The sequence below is a fragment of the Rana temporaria genome, chromosome 2 (genome assembly GCF_905171775.1).
Source record: "Rana temporaria chromosome 2, aRanTem1.1, whole genome shotgun sequence".
NCBI classification, from domain to species: Eukaryota; Metazoa; Chordata; class Amphibia; order Anura; family Ranidae; genus Rana; species Rana temporaria.
The window spans coordinates 8,828,974-8,846,084 of NC_053490.1; the positions used below are offsets into that span (position 1 = coordinate 8,828,974).

Below are 17,111 nucleotides of genomic sequence, written 5' to 3' on the forward strand. Positions count from 1 at the left end.
GACAAAACGCCGCTATTTTGTCTGCCTAGATGTGAATGCAGCCTAAGGGAAATCTATGCGTAACTGATTCTACGAATCAGTCGCATAGATACGACCCCGCAACTCAGAGTTACGACGGCGTATCCGGAGATGCGCCGTCGTAAATTCTATCTGAATCCGGGCCTAATACTTTAAATTGTTATACAAATAAAATAAATATGGATTTTTTTTACTGTATTTATTTTATGTTGTTATGTACATATAGACAGATTATATTTTTAGATCCCTCATAAACATGCTAATTATTAGCATCTGCTGTCAGTCTCCCTCCTGATGAAGCTGAAAAACTTTTCAGGCCAGCAGTGTGGCAGTGAAAGGGTGCGCCGCCACACCACCTCAGGCTGGGCTGGTCTATGGGCAGGGCTCACACAAGATGGCGGCGCCCACTGAAGACACCGGAGCCCGGAGGTGGATCGTGCTCTAGCAGAGGAGCCTGTGTTGCAGCCTGAGCCAGCCTGTTTGTGCAGGTGAGTGTGTGAGGTGGACAGAGGCAGGTACTGGGGGGGCCACAGGTAGTGAAGCTTGGGGGTCACATAATACAGGTAGAAGAGACTTTTCTGTATGCTGTGTACAGAATATAGGGGGATACACTGGGTATTGCATACAGGGGCTCGGTGTCTCCATGACAGGGGGAGGGGAGTTCCCCTCACTTCCTGCCCCTGTGACACCTCTATAAGAAATGTTAAGGGACACAGACAGCAATAAAGACCCTTCATTATCCCTCACACCATGCAGCTGCTTTGTTGTCTCCCCCTGTAGAGTTCTATATAGTGATTATTATGTGTGACCACCTTACAGCATTTAAGGGACAAGGTTTGTGCTCCCTATTCCTCAAAGATGACAACAACTGCCCTATACCCTTCATTTATAAAGAGGAACCCAGATCTCATACAAACTGTCTTCAGTCTTTTTTTTTTTCACCATAATCCTGCCTGATGATCCTGCCACCAATGTCCTTGTAAAGGCACTTCCTGTTATAGGGTGACAACGCTCTTTAGATCTTTCCTAATTGTGCTCCTACGTTGTCACCTGGTTTCATGCTCCCTTGGTGAGGAATACATACATTGTACAGACTGTTGTCACTCAGTAAACCAGTCAAGAGCAATGATGTAATGCTGGTGGCTTGTCACCCACAGTACACGTCTGTGTTGTCACTCACACTGCTCTGAGTGTTGTCACCCACAGCGCGGCTCTGACTCTGAGCATTGTCACCCACAGCACGGCTCTGACTCTGAGCGTTGTCACCCACATCACTGCTCTGACTCTGAGCGTTGTCACCCACAGCGCGGCTCTGACTCTGAGCGTTGTCACCCACAGCGCGGCTCTGACTCTGAGCGTTGTCACCCACATCACAGCTCTGTCTCTGAGCGTTGTCACCCACATCACTGCTCTGACTCTGAGCGTTGTCACCCACATCACAGCTCTGTCTCTGAGCGTTGTCACCCACATCACTGCTCTGACTCTGAGCATTGTCACCCACAGCACTGCTCTGACTCTGAGCGTTGTCACCCACAGCGCGGCTCTGACTCTGAGCGTTGTCACCCACAGCACTGCTCTGACTCTGAGCATTGTCACCCACAGCACGGCTCTGACTCTGAGCGTTGTCACCCACAGCGCGGCTCTGACTCTGAGCGTTGTCACCCACAGTACTGCTCTGACTCTGAGCGTTGTCACCCACAGCACGGCTCTGACTCTGAGCGTTGTCACCCACATCACGGCTCTGACTCTGAGCGTTGTCACCCACATCACGGCTCTGACTCTGAGCGTTGTCACCCACAGCCCCGCACTGAGCCTCGCCCCGCTCTGAGCGTTGTTCCCCACACTGAACGCCCCCCCCCCCCCACAGCCCCTCTCTGAGCTTTGTCCCCCACAGCCCCGCACTAAGCGTTGTCCCCCGCACTGAGCGTTGTCCCCCACAGCCCCGCACTAAGCGTTGTCCCCCGCACTGAGCGTTGTCCCCCACAGCCCCGCTCTGCGCGTCATCCCCCACAGCTCCGCACTGAGCGTCGTCCCCCACAGCCCCGCACTGAGCGTTGTCCTTCACATCCCCGCTCTGAGCGTTGTCCTTCACATCCCCGCTCTGAGCGTTGTCCCCCACAGCCCCGCTCTGAGTGTTGTCCCTCACAGCCCCGCTCTGAGCGTTGTCACTCACAGCCCCGCTCTGAGCGTTGTCACTCACAGCCCCGCACTGAGCGCTGTCCCCCACAGCCCCGCACTGAGCGCTGTCCCCCACAGCCCCGCACTGAGCGCTGTCCCCCACAGCCCCGCTCTGAGCGTCCTTCCCCACAGCCCCGCTCTGAGCGTCCTTCCCCACAGCCCCGCTCTGAGCGTCCTTCCCCACAGCCCCGCTCTGAGCGTCCTTCCCCACAGCCCCGCACTGAGCGTCGTCCCCCACAGCCCCGCACTGAGCGTCGTCCCCCACAGCCCCGCACTGAGCGTCGTCCCCCACAGCCCCGCTCTGAGCGTCGTCCCCCACAGCCCCGCACTGAGCGTCGTCCCCCACAGCCCCGCACTGAGCGTCGTCCCCCACAGCCCCGCACTGAGCGTCGTCCCCCACAGCCCCGCTCTGAGTGTTGTCCCCCACAGCCCCGCTCTGAGCGTTGTCCCCCGCACTGAGCGCCGTCCCCCAGAGCCCCTCACTGAGCGCCGTCCCCCACAGCCCCTCACTGAACGTCGTCCCCCACAACCCCGCACTGAGCGTCGTCCCCCACATCCCCGCACTGAGCGTCGTCCCCCACATCCCCGCACTGAGCGCCGTCCCCCACAGCCCCGCACTGAGCGCCGTCCCCCACAGCCCCTCTCTGCGCGTCGTCCCCCACAGCCCCTCTCTGCGCGTCGTCCCCCACAGCCCCTCTCTGCGCGTCGTCCCCCACAGCCCCTCTCTGCGCGTCGTCCCCCACATCCCCGCACTGAGCGTCGTCCCCCACATCCCCGCACTGAGCGTCGTCCCCCACATCCCCGCACTGAGCGTCGTCCCCCACATCCCCGCACTGAGCGTCGTCCCCCACAGCCCCGCTCTGAGCGTTGTCCCCCGCACTGAGCGTCGTCCCCCGCAGCCCCGCACTGAGCGTCGTCCCCCGCAGCCCCGCACTGAGCGTCGTCCCCCACATCCCCGCACTGAGCGTCGTCCCCAACAGCCCCGCTCTGAGCGTTGTCCCCCGCACTGAGCGTCGTTCCCCGCAGCCCCGCACTGAGCGTCGTCCCCCACAGCCCCTCTCTGAGCGTCGTCCCCCAGAGCCCCTCTCTAAACGTTGTCCCCCACAGCCCCGCTCTGAGCGTCGTCCCCCACAGCCCCGCTCTGAGCGTCGTCCCCCACAGCCCCGCTCTGAGCGCCGTCCCCCACAGCCCCGCTCTGAGCGTCGTCCCCCACAGCCCCGCTCTGAGCGTCGTCCCCCACAGCCCCGCTCTGAGCGTCGTCCCCCACAGCCCCGCTCTGAGCGTCGTCCCCCACAGCCCCGCACTGAGCGTCGTCCCCCACAGCCCCGCTCTGAGCGTCGTCCCCCACAGCCCCGCTCTGAGCGTCGTCCCCCACAGCCCCGCTCTGAGCGTTGTCCCCCACAGCCCCGCTCTGAGCGTTGTCCCCCACAGCCCCGCACTGAGCGTTGTCCCCCACAGCCCCTCTCTGAGCTTTGTCCCCCACAGCCCCGCACTGAGCGTCGTCCTCCACAGCCTCGCACTGAGCGTCGCCCCCCACAGCCTCGCTCTGAGCGTTGTCACTCACAGCCCCGCTCTCAGCGTTGTCCCCCACAGCCCACAGTTTCCACATATCCAGAGGGGATGCTGATTTCATGTCTATGTTTATGTTTTACACACAGGGGAGATCTCGCTTTCTTTCCAGACTGGGACTCTGAAGGTGGAACCCACTTGTGTCCTCACCCAGCGTCATCCATGAGGGACCGGACATGGGGGCGACGACGGGAGAAAATTCTGAATCTCACCCTGGAAATCCTCTACCTGCTGACCGGAGAGGTGAGGAAAAGCCAACATCTTCATAAACTGCCTATTGTATGAGCTGTCCACCTGTCAGCAAGGACAGCAGTCCTAAAGTTTTACCCAAGGGGTAGACCCTGCTGCAGCTTTCTGCTCCCGCTACAACACCTGAGAACCACCACCTCTGTGAGTGAGGACGAAACATGTCCGGGGACATGGCTGGAGCGGCGCTGAGGTCACATTAATTTACATACTAAGTGAGCGGCGCCTTTTCTTCTCTTTTGATAAAGCTTTCTGCTCCAACACCCGGGAACTGCCACCTCTGTGACCAAGCCCAGGTGAGCTGGGACGAAACATGTTGGTGGGGGGAGGGGCGTAGCTGAAGCAACGCCCGATGAGGCCACATTCACCTACATATTAATGCACCGAGTTGGTGAGCGGCGCCTTTTCTTCTCTTTGATAAAGCTTTCTGCTCCAACACCCGGGAACCTCCACCTCTGTGACCTAGCCCAGATGAGCGGGGACGAAACATGTCGGGGTGGGCGTGGCTGGAGCACCGATCGCTGAGGCCATATTCATCTACATATTAATGCACCGATATGGTGAGTGGCGCCTTTTCTTCTCTTTGCTAAAGCTTTCTGCTCCTGCTACAACACCCGGGAACCGCCACCTCTGTGACCAAGCCCAGGTGAGCGGGGACGAAACATGTCGGGGTGGGCGTGGCTGGAGCACCGATCGCTGAGGCCACATTCATCTACATATTAATGCACCGATATGGTGAGTGGCGCCTTTTCTTCTCTTTGCTAAAGCTTTCTGCTCCTGCTACAACACCCGGGAACCGCCATCTCTGTGACCAAGCCCCGGTGAGTGGGGACGAAACATGTCAGGGGACATGGCTGAAGCGCCGCTGGCTGAGGTCTCAGGCAGCGCCTCCGCTAGAAACCGGTACCACACGATCACACTGTAGCAGGCACTTGGATGGTCTCGGCCGGCTCCGGACCCAAGTTGCGCTTGCACAGATCTGAGCCAAGCGTCACAGCCATATTTTTTTTACTGGCAAACTTTTCCTCTTACTGGCAGGAGAAAAGTGCCCGTTTTTTTGCTTGCTGTCAGTAAAAAATACTGACGGTTGGCAACACTGATTGGCGGGTATCGAGTTTGCGGTACCCGCAGATCAGCTCCCGCTGTGTACAATCACAGCGGGAGCGGGCCACCGACAGCGCGCGTGCGCGCTCTCTACCCGGAAGTGTCAAACAGCAGCGCCACCTTGCCGCCTTGTCGGCAAATTGTTTACGGTGGTTAAAGGCTCTCAGGGGGCCTAGGGGCACTGTGGTGGGCTTGTACGGGGCACGTCAAGCAATTGTAGGAGGTTGGAGGCTCTTTGGGAACTGGGAGGCACTGTAGTAGGTTTAGGGATCTGCAGCTGGTTGGAGGCCCAAGAGGAGGACGGCCGCAGTCAGATGGTTGTCAAGCACTGCTCTTATCTATACATCGCTCTTTGAATTGATATGTATGAGACGTTTCATACTACTGGTTACAGGGCTGGTGCAAGGATTTTTTACACTCATTTTGCCACCCCCCCCCCTAGCTCCACCTCTGACCCCCGCCCTCTTTTCCCTGCCCATGTATACCCCACCTTTTTAATGAAGTACCCAAATGCAGCCTCACCAGCGCCCGTCAAATGCAGCCTCACCAGCGCCCGTCAAATGCAGCCTCACCAGCACCCATCAAATGCAGCCTCACCAGCGCCCATCAAGTGCAGCCTCACCAGCGCCCATCAAATGCAGCCTCTCTAGCGCCCATCAAATGCAGCCTCTCTAGCGCCCATCAAATGCAGCCTCTCTAGCGCCCATCAAATGCAGCCTCTCTAGCGCCCATCAAATGCAGCCTCTCTAGCGCCCATCAAATGCAGCCTCACCAGCGCCCATCAAATGCAGCCTACCAGCAGGGCTGTCTTAATGAGAGGGCACACCTGGGCACTGCCCGGGGGCCCCTGCACTTTCCCCAAAGCAGCTGGTCCCTGAGCCCACGCTGCCCCAAAATTGGGGGCCCCATGATGGCACTGAGAGTGCTGGGGGGATATCTGGGGTGTAGAGGGGTCAGAGTGCTGGGGAGGCATCAGTCTAGCAGATATATTATATGCACAGGACATTTTTGTTACTTTATGTATGTAATATTTTCCCAGTGTTTCTTTGCTGTACAGAAGGATTGTTCATGTAGTTAATGCGGAGCTCCACCCAAACGGTGCCTCCTACCTACTTGATGTCTGTTTACCTGCACCGTCTCCGTTGTAGGGGCCCTAGAACATTACTTTGCCCAGGGGCCCATGATGCTATTAAGATGGCCCTGCCTACCAGTGCCCATCAATGAATGTTTTCTTGTTTCGATTCATTCGGGACACAGACACAGTTCTTCACCGCCTCTGAAACTATGTGTGAATGGTGTGGCTGCTGCCTGCTGATGCTGAGACTTCACTTGCTGCAGAGAGAAGAGAGTAGGAACACCAGTGGCCAGGCGCCCCTAGGCGGCTGCCTAGTTAGCCTAGTGGTAGCACCGGCCCTGACTGGCTACACTGAAATATCTCCATATATGCATTTCATCTGTATAGTTTGCCCGGAGTCCAGCTTTAATGTCATTTTATTTTGTACATAATCTCCGCTGATCCACTTATCTCCCCTGTCTCTGTAGGATTACATTGTGGTGAAGAAGACTGATGACGACGACTCCAGAGGTGAACCCCTGCAGTCTCCGGCCCCCCCTGATCCGCCGCCTTTCTCTCTGTCCCACAATAAAAATGACGAGAAGATTTTACAAATCACCAACCAGATCATCGAGCTGCTGTCTGGAGAGGTGAGTGGAGTCGGGGGTTGGGGGGCACTGTCCAGTAACAATGTCAGGTGAGGTTTTTTTTTTGGAATGATGAGCGTAAAACACACCAGAGGCAGTAGTATCTTTCCCCCCCCCCCCCCCCCCCCAAATAAAAATATCCCCACCAGAAAAGATGTAGAAACTGAAACAGCTTTATTATGTCACAAAACACCATACAGTTGTTCAACATCCCACAAATAGAACCCAAAGAATTTAAAAACACGAACCCCTTAAACCAGGGGGTGTGAAATTCAATTTCATCGTGGGCCAAATCGGCATTATGTTCGTCATCAAAGGGCCGGTTGTATCTGTAAGACTTATTTATGTAGGGCTTTTTTTTCCTCCGAGAATATGTTCAGGAACTCAACCACACTCCCCCCCCCCCCCAACGAACCGCATCAATTGGGGGTGTAACCAGATTGTACAGTGGGGGAACCTTAAAGGGGCAATAAATACAAGGAGTGCGAAGTTCAGGGGTGCCCTGTGTGCAGAGTGCAGGTGTGTACAGAGTTCAGGGGTGGTGTACAAATACAAAGGGGGAAACTGAAGCGCTAGCCAATACTCCAAAGTGAGGGGTGGAAAATTAAACAATAAAATTAAAGTGAAATAATAATGCTGCTCAAATCCTAGATTGCAATAACAACAAACAAATGATATGAATAAAGTGAATGATGAGCGCAAAAAATTGATGAATAGTGCACATAGAAAAAATAAAATAAAATATAAATGTGAAACGTCCACTGTGAAAAAGATCTCTTATATAAAGAGAAAATTACACCAAGGTGATACATTCATCAGTGCCACTGTGATAAGAATACAGTGGGTGATGAGCGCAATTAATAAATGGTGCACATAGTGCAATAAAATTATTAAAACGTGTTATATATGAAGAATATATAAAAATAAATCCAATATGAAACAAGCAATGCTCTATAGTGAGAGGAAATACACCACTAATGCCTTTGATTAAGTCACGTGTCGTGACGTAACGCGTAAGGCATCTAAGACGTGACCGGAAGTGACGCATCAGCCCGTCCACACAGCCGGTTTTTCGCTGTACGTTTATTGTTCAAGCTTTGTACAAGCTGAACATTGTTTTGTTTTTACTCTTTGGACTTAAATAAAACCTTTTAGAAATACTTCACCATTGGAGCCTTTTCCATTTTATTTTGGGTCATCTCGAGTGCTTTTTGCACACGGAGCCTCCATTTTTGTGAAGACCGTAGCCGCACATACAGTGAGAAGGACGCTGTTTCTGAAATCTACAGGACCGCAGCTGTTGACATAGCAGGGAGAAAGTTGAGGAGGAATTGTTTCCCGGGACGTACCCCATCTGAGGAGATACCATGCTGTTTTTACATGTTGGTGAGGTAAGCGCTCTGTGAGCTCAGCTGCATATGAGGATTGCCCAATCACTTCTACACGGACACTTAGTCACCATTTGGGATATTCCATCACTCCTTTTCCATTGACATAGGAATTGTCACATATGAACTTTTGTCACAACTGTTTTGTATTTATTTTCAGATCTTGCTCATACACTGGACTGCTATATTGTTTTATATTCAAAGCACAGTGGTTTTTCTTCATTAATTCATCACATTGGTTTATTTATTTCCTCTCACTATAGAGCATTGCTTGTTTCATATTGGATTTATTTTTATACATTCTTCATATATAACACGTTTTAATAATTTTATTGCACTATGTGCACCATTTATTAATTGCGCTCATCACCCACTGTATTCTTATCACAGTGGCACTGATGAATGTATCACCTTGGTGTAATTTTCTCTTTATATAAGAGATCTTTTTCACAGTGGACGTTTCACATTTATATTTTATTTTATTTTTTCTATGTGCACTATTCATCAATTTTTTGCGCTCATCATTCACTTTATTCATAGAGTTCAGGGGTGCCCTGTGTACAGAGTGCAAAGTTCAGGTGTTTACAGAGTTCAAGTGTGCCCTGTGTACAGAGTTCAGGGGTGCCCTGTGTGCAGAGTGCAAAGTTCAGGTGTGTGCAGAGTTCAGGGGTTCCCTGTGTGCAGAGTTCAGGGGTTCCCTGTGTACAGAGTTCAGGGGTGCCCTGTGTGCAGAGTTCAAAGTTCAGGTGTGTGCAGAGTTCAGGGGTGCCCTGTGTGCAGAGTTCAGGGGTGCCCTGTGTGCAGAGTGCAAAATTCAGGTGTGTACAGAGTTCAGGGGTGCCCTGTGTACAGAGTTCAGGGGTGCCCTGTGTACAGAGTTCAGGGGTGCCCTGTGTACAGAGTTCAGGGGTGCCCTGTGTGCAGAGTTCAAAGTTCAGGTGTGTACAGAGTTCAGGGGTGCCCTGTGTACAGAGTTCAGGGGTGCCCTGTGTACAGAGTTCAGGGGTGCCCTGTGTGCAGAGTTCAAAGTTCAGGTGTGCCCTGTGTACAGAGTTCAGGTGTGCCCTGTGTGCAGAGTTCAAAGTTCAGGTGTGTACAGAGTTCAGGGGTGCGCTATACGCAGAGCACAGGGTTTAGGAGTGCGCTATACACAGAGCACAGGGTTTAGGAGTGCGCTATACACAGAGCACAGGGTTTAGGAGTCTGCTGTGTGCAGGGTTCCGCTCTCTCAGGTTGGCCACATCCCACTTCCACCCCTCCCCCCTGCGGACAAGGGGCCACATGCAATGGCCTGGCGAGCCAGATTTGGCCCTCAGGCCTAGGTTCTATGCATTAAAATAAAAAGCCTTCTGTGTGCAGCAGCCTCCCCCCCCCCCCATTACTTACCTGAGCCCCATCTCTATCCAGCGATGTCCACGAGTGCCTCAGCCAATCGGGACTCTCCCTGCTGATTGGCTGAGACGCAGCAGCGGCGCCATTGGCTCCCGCTGCTATCAAAGTCAGTTGGCCAATCGGGAGAGAGAGAGGGGGGGGTGGGGCAGAACCGTAGCTCCCATGTCTGAATGGATACAGGGAGCTGCGGCTCGGGTAGCGGCTGACTTTCTGTGTGTGGGGGGCGGGGCGGAACTCCACTTTATCAAAGCATTTGCTTTTGCTCAGCTGGTCTATGAAGCCATGGTCATGAAAAAGCCCGTGGGGGCTTTAGGATTAGAGCACCGGATATGTGTGGGCCTGAACAGCCCCACTTATGGGGCCCCATTCCACCCGCAGACCCCAGAGCAGCCGTGTCGCACCACTAGAGCCACGTAACCTGCACCCATGTCACGCCGCGGTCCGTGTGTACGTTGTGTGATTTGTGTAACGTGTTCTTTTCTGACAGGTGGGAGATGACGACGGGACACCGCAACATAGGGAGGAGGAGCCGCAATTAGATCTCATCAGTGCAGGTGATTGAAAAGTGGTCTTTTTTTTTTTTTTTTAATAGCTTTTTTTTGCTATAACATACAACCAGTAGTGTGGCATTTAACCACATAAGACCCGGACCAAAATGCAGGTAAAGGACCAGGCCCCTTTTTGCGATTCGGCGCTTTAACTGACAATTGCGCGGTCGTGCGACGTGGCTCCCAAACAAAATTGGCGTCCTTTTTTTTCCCACAAATAGAGCTTTCTTTTGGTGGTATTTGATCATCTCTGCGGTTTTTATTTTTTTGCGCTATAAACAAAAATAGAGCGACAATTTTGAAAAAAATTCAATATTTTTTACTTGTTGCTATAATAAATATGCCCCAAAAAAGATATAAAAAAAAATGTTTTTTTTTTCCTCAGTTTTTAGGCCGATACGTATTCTTCTACATATTTTTGGTAAAAAAAATCGCAATAAGCGTTTATCGATTTGGTTTGCTCAAAATGTATAGCGTTTACAAAATAGGGGATAGTTTTATTGCATTTTTATTAATTTCTTTTTTTTTTTTTACTACTAATGGCGGCGATCAGCGATTTTTTTCGTGACTGCGACATTATGGCGGACACTTTGGACAATTTTGACACATTTTTGGGACCATTGTCATTTTCACAGCAAAAAATGCTATAAAAATGCACTGATTACTGTGAAAATGACAATTGCAGTTTGGGAGTTAACCACAAGGGGGCGCTGTAGGGGTTATGTATGACCTCATTTGTGTTTCTAACTGTAGGGGGGTGTGGCTGTAGGTGTGACGTCATTGATTGTGTTCCTCTATAAAAGGGATCACACGATCAATGACGGCGCTACAGTGAAGAACGGGGAAGGTGTGTTTACACACGGCTCTCCCCGTTCTTCAGCTCCGGGGACCGATCGCGGGACTCCAGCGGCGATCGGGTCCGCGGGTCACGGAGCATCGGACCCAAACAAAATTTACGTCCTTTTTTTTTTTCCACACAAATAGAGCTTTCTTTTGGTGGTATTTGATCACTCCTGTGGTTTTAAATTTTTTTGTGCTATTCATTTTTTTGCGCCGGGCACCCGCGATCGCTCGTTACAGAGCGAGGACCGGGAGCTGTGTGTGTGGGTGTAAACACACAGCTCCTGGTCCTTTCAGGGGGAGAAATGACTGATCACACGTTCATACAATGTATGAACAGCGATCTGTCATTTCCCCTAGTCAGCCCCACCCCCCCTTCAGTTAGAACACAATGAGGGAACATGACCCCTTCCTCGCCCCCTAGTGGTAACACCTTCCCTGCCAGTGACATTTTTACAGTAATCAATGCATTTTTATAGCACTGATTGCTATAAAAATGCCAATGGTCCCAAAAACGTGTCAGAAGTGTCCGCCAATTACCAATAAAAATCGCAGATCGCCGCCATTACTAGTAAAAAAAAAAAAATATTAATAAAAATGCCATACATCTATCCCCTATTTTGTAGACGCTATAACTTTTGACAATGGTCCCAAAAATGTGTCAAAAGTGTCCGATGTGTCCGCCATAATGTCGCAGTCATGAAAAAAATCGCTGATTGCCGCCATTACTAGTATAAAAAAAATCTTAATAAAAATGCCATAAAACTATCCCCTATTTTGTAAACACTATAAATTTTGCGCAAACCAATCGATAAACGCTTATTGCGATTTTTTTTTTTTTTTTTTTTTTTAACAAAAATATGTAGAAGAATACGTATCGGCCTAAACTGAGGAAAAAAATCGTTTTTTTTATATGTTTTTGGGGGATATTTATTACAGCAAAAAGTAAAACATATTGCATTTTTTTCAAAATTGTCGCTCTATTTTTGTTTATAGCGCACAAAATTAAACCCGCAGAGGTGATCAAATACCACCAAAAGAAATCTCTATTTGTGGGGAAAAAGGACGCTAATTTTGTTTGGGAGCCACGTCGCACAACCGCGCAATTGTCAGTTAAAGCGACGCATCGCCGAATCGCAAAAAGGGGCCCGGTCTTTTACCTGCAGATTGGTCCGGGTCTTAAGTGGTTAAATGACGGCGGGTGGTCGGCAAGAGGTTAAATCCAGTACTTAGAATTGATTATTGGCAATAAAAAAAAATTAAAGCAGAACTTAATCCCAAAAAGGGAGTTGGTTTTGTTTTTACACTCGCCCTCTCCCTCCCCAGAATTGTTATTTTTTTTTTTTTCTTTTTTTTTTTTTATAGCCCCTCCCACTATTTTGACCTGGGCCGGAATGATGTATATCTGGTCCTGCCGCCTCCTGAGATACTTGCATCTGCAGGAGGCTGCAGGATCGGCACGCACAACAGCTGGAGGGCAGGCCAAAGGGGCAGGTTGGGGGGGGGGCAGGTCCTGGGGGTCTAGCATGTCACCTTTTAGCTTCCAAGTAGATACCAAACACAAAATCTCCTGCGTTTTTGAAAGTGGCCCCAAGGAACACAGTTGGTTGCATTCACATCCTGGCTTTTTTGGATAAGTCTTGCCTTGCTGCCCTTATTATTATTATTATTATTATTATTATTATTATTATTATTAAACAGGATTTATATAGTGGCAACAGTTTTATGCAGCACTTTACAACATCAAAGGGAGACAGTACAGTTGGAATTCTGGATAGACTCATTGACTGGGGAAGTCTGGAAACACTGAAACCATAAAGTATACAGAGGCCTAGTGCATTATCCTTAAAACATAGTTTTTATTTTATAACAGTGGTAAGTATTTATACTCACTAAGTGACAAATGCATCAAAGGCTCATCATACAAAAACGGCAACATCCGGTCCTCAATACATCATTTCATATGACCGGACACTTGGACATCCAACAGGTTAAGGCGTTTTGAGCACTTGCCTCTTCCTTTAGACGAGCCCGAGGAAGAGGCGAGGGCTGGCCCGAGGAGGCCAGCCAGAGGGAGAGGCGGGGGCTGTCCCGAGGAAGAGGCAAGGACTGGGAAGAGGCGAGGGTTGGCCCGAGGAGGCCAGCCAGAGGGAGAGGCGGGGGCTGTCCCGAGGGAGAGGCGGGGGCTGTCCCGAGGGAGAGGCGGGGGCTGTCCCGAGGGAGAGGCGGGGGCTGTCCCGAGGGAGAGGCGAGGGCTGCCCAGAGGCGAGGGCTGCCCAGAGGAAGAGGCGAGGGCTGCCCAGAGGAAGAGGCGAGGGCTGCCCAGAGGAAGAGGCGAGGGCTGTCCCTGGGAAGAGGCGAGGGCTGTCCCGAGGAATATATTAGAGAAACGCACACATTGTATATTATATAGTACAGTGGAACCTCGGATTACAAGCATAATCCGTTCCAGGAGAATACTCGTAATCCAAAGTACTCGCATAGCAAAGCGAGTTTCCCCATTAAAGTCAAAGGAAACCAAAATAATTTGTTCTGCATTGACTTGCATGCAATACCGCATGCAGCCAGAGGCAGGGGGGGGTGCCGGAGAGCATCGGAAACGGATGGAAAGGCCCGAGGACAGTTCGAATGACCTCAGCAAACCTCCGAAAGACTCAGTTTCTGAGCCTTTCCGAGGTTTGCCGAGGTCAGCTGAGCTGTTTGGCTCCGGCACCCCCCCCCCCACCTCAGGCCAAACGCGGTACTGCACACCGCTTTGGCCTGAATCCTGTTCATTTTGTGAGACAAAACTCGCAAACCGAATCAGCGCTCGTATTGTGAAACGCTCGTTAACCGCGTTACTCGCAATCCGAGGTTCCACTGTACTGTAATAGAGTGGATTATAGGATTTTACAAGCATTTTAACTCTGTTCACACTGGGGATTCCTGACAGGCAGGGAGGGAGAGGGGGAGAGAAGACAGCACATTACATGGTAAGACCTACTCCGAAAATAAGCCCTACTGTGTCTTTTGTTGCCAAAATTAAAAAATTTTGAAGACCCAGGCTTATTTTAGAAGATAGAAGACCCAGGCTTATTTTCGGGGAAACGCGGTAGCTATTTCTTTAATTTTGCTGTTAAAAACCTGTCGGGGGTTCTAACCTTTACTCTACCCAAAACTAACAATTAAAAGGTCGCCTTTTATAGAGTGACAAGGCAGCACCTCTGCTACTCGATTCAATGCCACGCTGCCCTTAGTTATAGTTTTGGGCCCGGATTCAGAAAGCCTGGCGTAACTTTGTGCGGGCGTAGCGTATCTCAGATACGCTACGCTGCCGTAACTTAGTGAGGCAGGTTCTGTATTCAGAAAGAACCTGCGCCCTAAGTTACGGCGGCGTAGCGTATGTGGCCCGGCGTAAGCCCGCGTAATACAAATTATCCAGGCAGTGGGCGTGTTGTATGTTAATGAATGGTGACCCCACGTAAATGGCGTTTTTTACTAACGGCGCATGCGCCGTCCATGGACGTATCCCAGTGCGCATGCTCCAAATTATGCCGCAAAGCCTCATTGGTTTCGACGTGAACGTAACTTACGCCCAGCCCCATTCACGGACGACTTACGCAAACGACGTAAACGACGCTGGCCCGACGTCCATACCTAACATTGGCTACGCCTCATATAGCAGGGGTAACTTTACGCCGGAAAAAGCCTTAAAAAAATTCGCCGGGCGCACGTACGTTTCTGAATCGGCGTATCTACCTAATTTACATATTCTACGCGTAAATCTAGGGAAGCGCCACCTAGCGGCCAGCGTAAATATGCAACTAAGATACGACGGCGTAAGAGACTTACGTCGGACGTATCTTAGCCTAATTCCGGCGTATCTTGCTTTCTGAATACAGAAAGAAGATACGCCGGCGCATCCTAGAATTTACGCGGCGTATCAATAGATACCCCGACGTAAATTCTTTCTGAATCCGGGCCCCGGTCTTTTAGTCATTTGTCCCGCTTTTGATAGATGACTATAAACGAGCAAATGCAAAAATCTTTTTTCTTTTAGTTTTGTCTGTGAGCTGTGACGAAAACGCCCCAAATCCATCGCCCGCGTCTCCTTCTTCTGACCGTACCGCATCCTCCGCCAAATGTGAACGCTCTTCTGCAGACAGACCACCCAGTCCAGACCCCTCCCTTGTAAGATCCGCGGCTGTCCGGGATGAACAGGGGCCTCCTGAAAGACAACTAACAGTGGCAGAGTCTGTGACGGAACGACTGAGGGATCGGTACTCACATATTCCTCCCGCCAAACGTCGGAAAGGCAATCCTGTCCCACTCAGGAAAGAGGCGAAAGGCGCTCTCCCGGCAACCATCTGGGAGACGGAACTTACCAAAGATCTGGATCTCATCGCCAACCTGGAAGACGCGGCTCAGACTGCCTACCAGTGTTCCCAATGCCAAGAGTGTTTAGACAACCCAGAGGATTTTATTACGCACCAGGCGCTGCACAAGTCCGAGTCCTTGTTCCCGCCCTTTTACCATTCCACGTCTTTTGTGAGCATGGACTTTGGCGGCCAGCAGAAACCGTTTGTTTGCTTAGATTGTGGGAAATGTTTTACGTATAGGTCCGCCTTCACCCGGCATCAGCGAATTCATACAGGAGAGAGACCCTTCGTCTGTTCTGAGTGTGGGAAAAGCTTTTCCCAAAACACGCACTTGGTGAAACACCGCAAGAACCACGCCAATCTTGCTTGAGTTAAGGCTGCGATCGAGGAGACCCTCTTAGACACCTTTCACACTGGGGCGGTTTGCAGGCGCTATTGCGCTAAAAATAGAGCCCGCAAACCGACCCGAAACAGCGGCTGCTGTTTCTCCAGTGTGAAAGCCCAGAGGGCCCGCTAGCAGGACCGCTCAGAAAGTCCTGCTAGCCGCATCTTTGGAGCGGTGTGTTTACCGTTCCTCTACTGCTTCTGTCCATTGAAAGCAATGGGACACCGCGGCTATACCGCCGGCAATGCGCCTCTACAGTATTAACCCTTTTTTCGGCCACTAGCGGGAGGGTAAAACCACACCGCTAGTGGTCGAAAAACCGCCGCAATTCCGACGGTAATATCGACGCTTTAGCGCCACCGCACCTCCCGCCCCAGTGTGAAAGGGGCCTTATGGTTGGCTCTACCCCCAATTCCTGAACAGTGTTGGGTTACGCCCCACATACGTCCCACTATTCTTAACTGTGATTGTTGCTCCAAGACCCTTAATCTCAACTCATCCAGAAACTAGGACTTCTTATGTCACTACTCATGCAGGCCCTCAAGCTTCATCGACATCACTACATACCAAGACCCTCAAGCTCTGTCTACATAACTATTCAACCAGACCCTCGAGCTCTGCCTCCATAACTACTCATCCAGTTCCCCAAGTTTCATCTACATTGCTGCTTATTAAGACCCTCATGTTCTGCCTCCATACCACTCTTCCAGACCCAAGCTTTGCCACTATTGCTGCTCATCCAGACTTTTAGGCTCTGCATCCTTCACTACTCATCCAGACCCTCAAACTCTGTTTACATTACTACCCATTAAGACCCTCACACTGTGCCTCCATAACTACTCATCAAGACCCCCCAATCTCTTCCTCCATAACTACTCATTGAGACCCTCAAGCTCTGCCTCCATAACTACTCATCCAGTTCCCCAAGTTTCATCTACATCACTACATACCAAGACCCTTTAAGCTCTGCCACCATCTCTACTTATCCAGACACTCAGACTCTGCTTATGTCACTACTCATCCAGACCCTCGAGCCCTGTCTACATCACTATTCGTACATACCCTCAAGCTTCATCTACATGACTACATACCAAGACCCTCAAGCTCTGCCTCCATCACTACTCATCCAGTCCCCCAAGTTTCATCTACATTGCTGCTTATTAAGACCCTCATGTTCTGCCTCCATACCACTCCTCCAGACCCAAGCTTTGCCACTATTGTTGCTCATCCAGACTTTTAAGCTCTGCATCCTTCACTACTCATCCAGACCCCCAAGCTCTGTTTACATTACTACCCATTAAGACCCTCACACTGTGCCTCCATAACTACTCATCGAGACCCCCCAATCTCTTCCTCCATAACTACTCATTGAGACCCTCAAGCT

The 17,111-nt window shown here is 51.0% G+C and overlaps 1 protein-coding gene across 1 annotated transcript; it reads left to right on the forward strand.

The window, feature by feature from the left end:
- The first annotated feature begins 388 nt into the window (after positions 1–388).
- LOC120928804 (oocyte zinc finger protein XlCOF7.1-like) lies at positions 389–15,814 on the forward strand. The gene is made up of 5 exons (XM_040339812.1): positions 389–506; positions 3,855–4,008; positions 6,658–6,819; positions 10,084–10,150; positions 15,024–15,814. Exons 2-5 carry the CDS (start codon positions 3,928–3,930, stop codon positions 15,710–15,712), a joined length of 999 nt encoding a protein of 332 aa, XP_040195746.1. The 5' UTR covers positions 389–506; positions 3,855–3,927; the 3' UTR covers positions 15,713–15,814.
- Positions 15,815–17,111: the final 1,297 nt, after the last annotated feature.

Bases quoted from the DNA above. Each gene is read 5' to 3' on its own strand.
- LOC120928804 (XM_040339812.1), top strand. From the start codon at position 3,928: ATGAGGGACCGGACATGGGGGCGACGACGGGAGAAAATTCTGAATCTC. The intron at 4,009-6,657 runs GTGAGGAAAAGC...CTGTCTCTGTAG, and splicing joins TCTACCTGCTGACCGGAGAG to GATTACATTGTGGTGAAGAA. The intron at 6,820-10,083 runs GTGAGTGGAGTC...CTTTTCTGACAG, and splicing joins TCGAGCTGCTGTCTGGAGAG to GTGGGAGATGACGACGGGAC.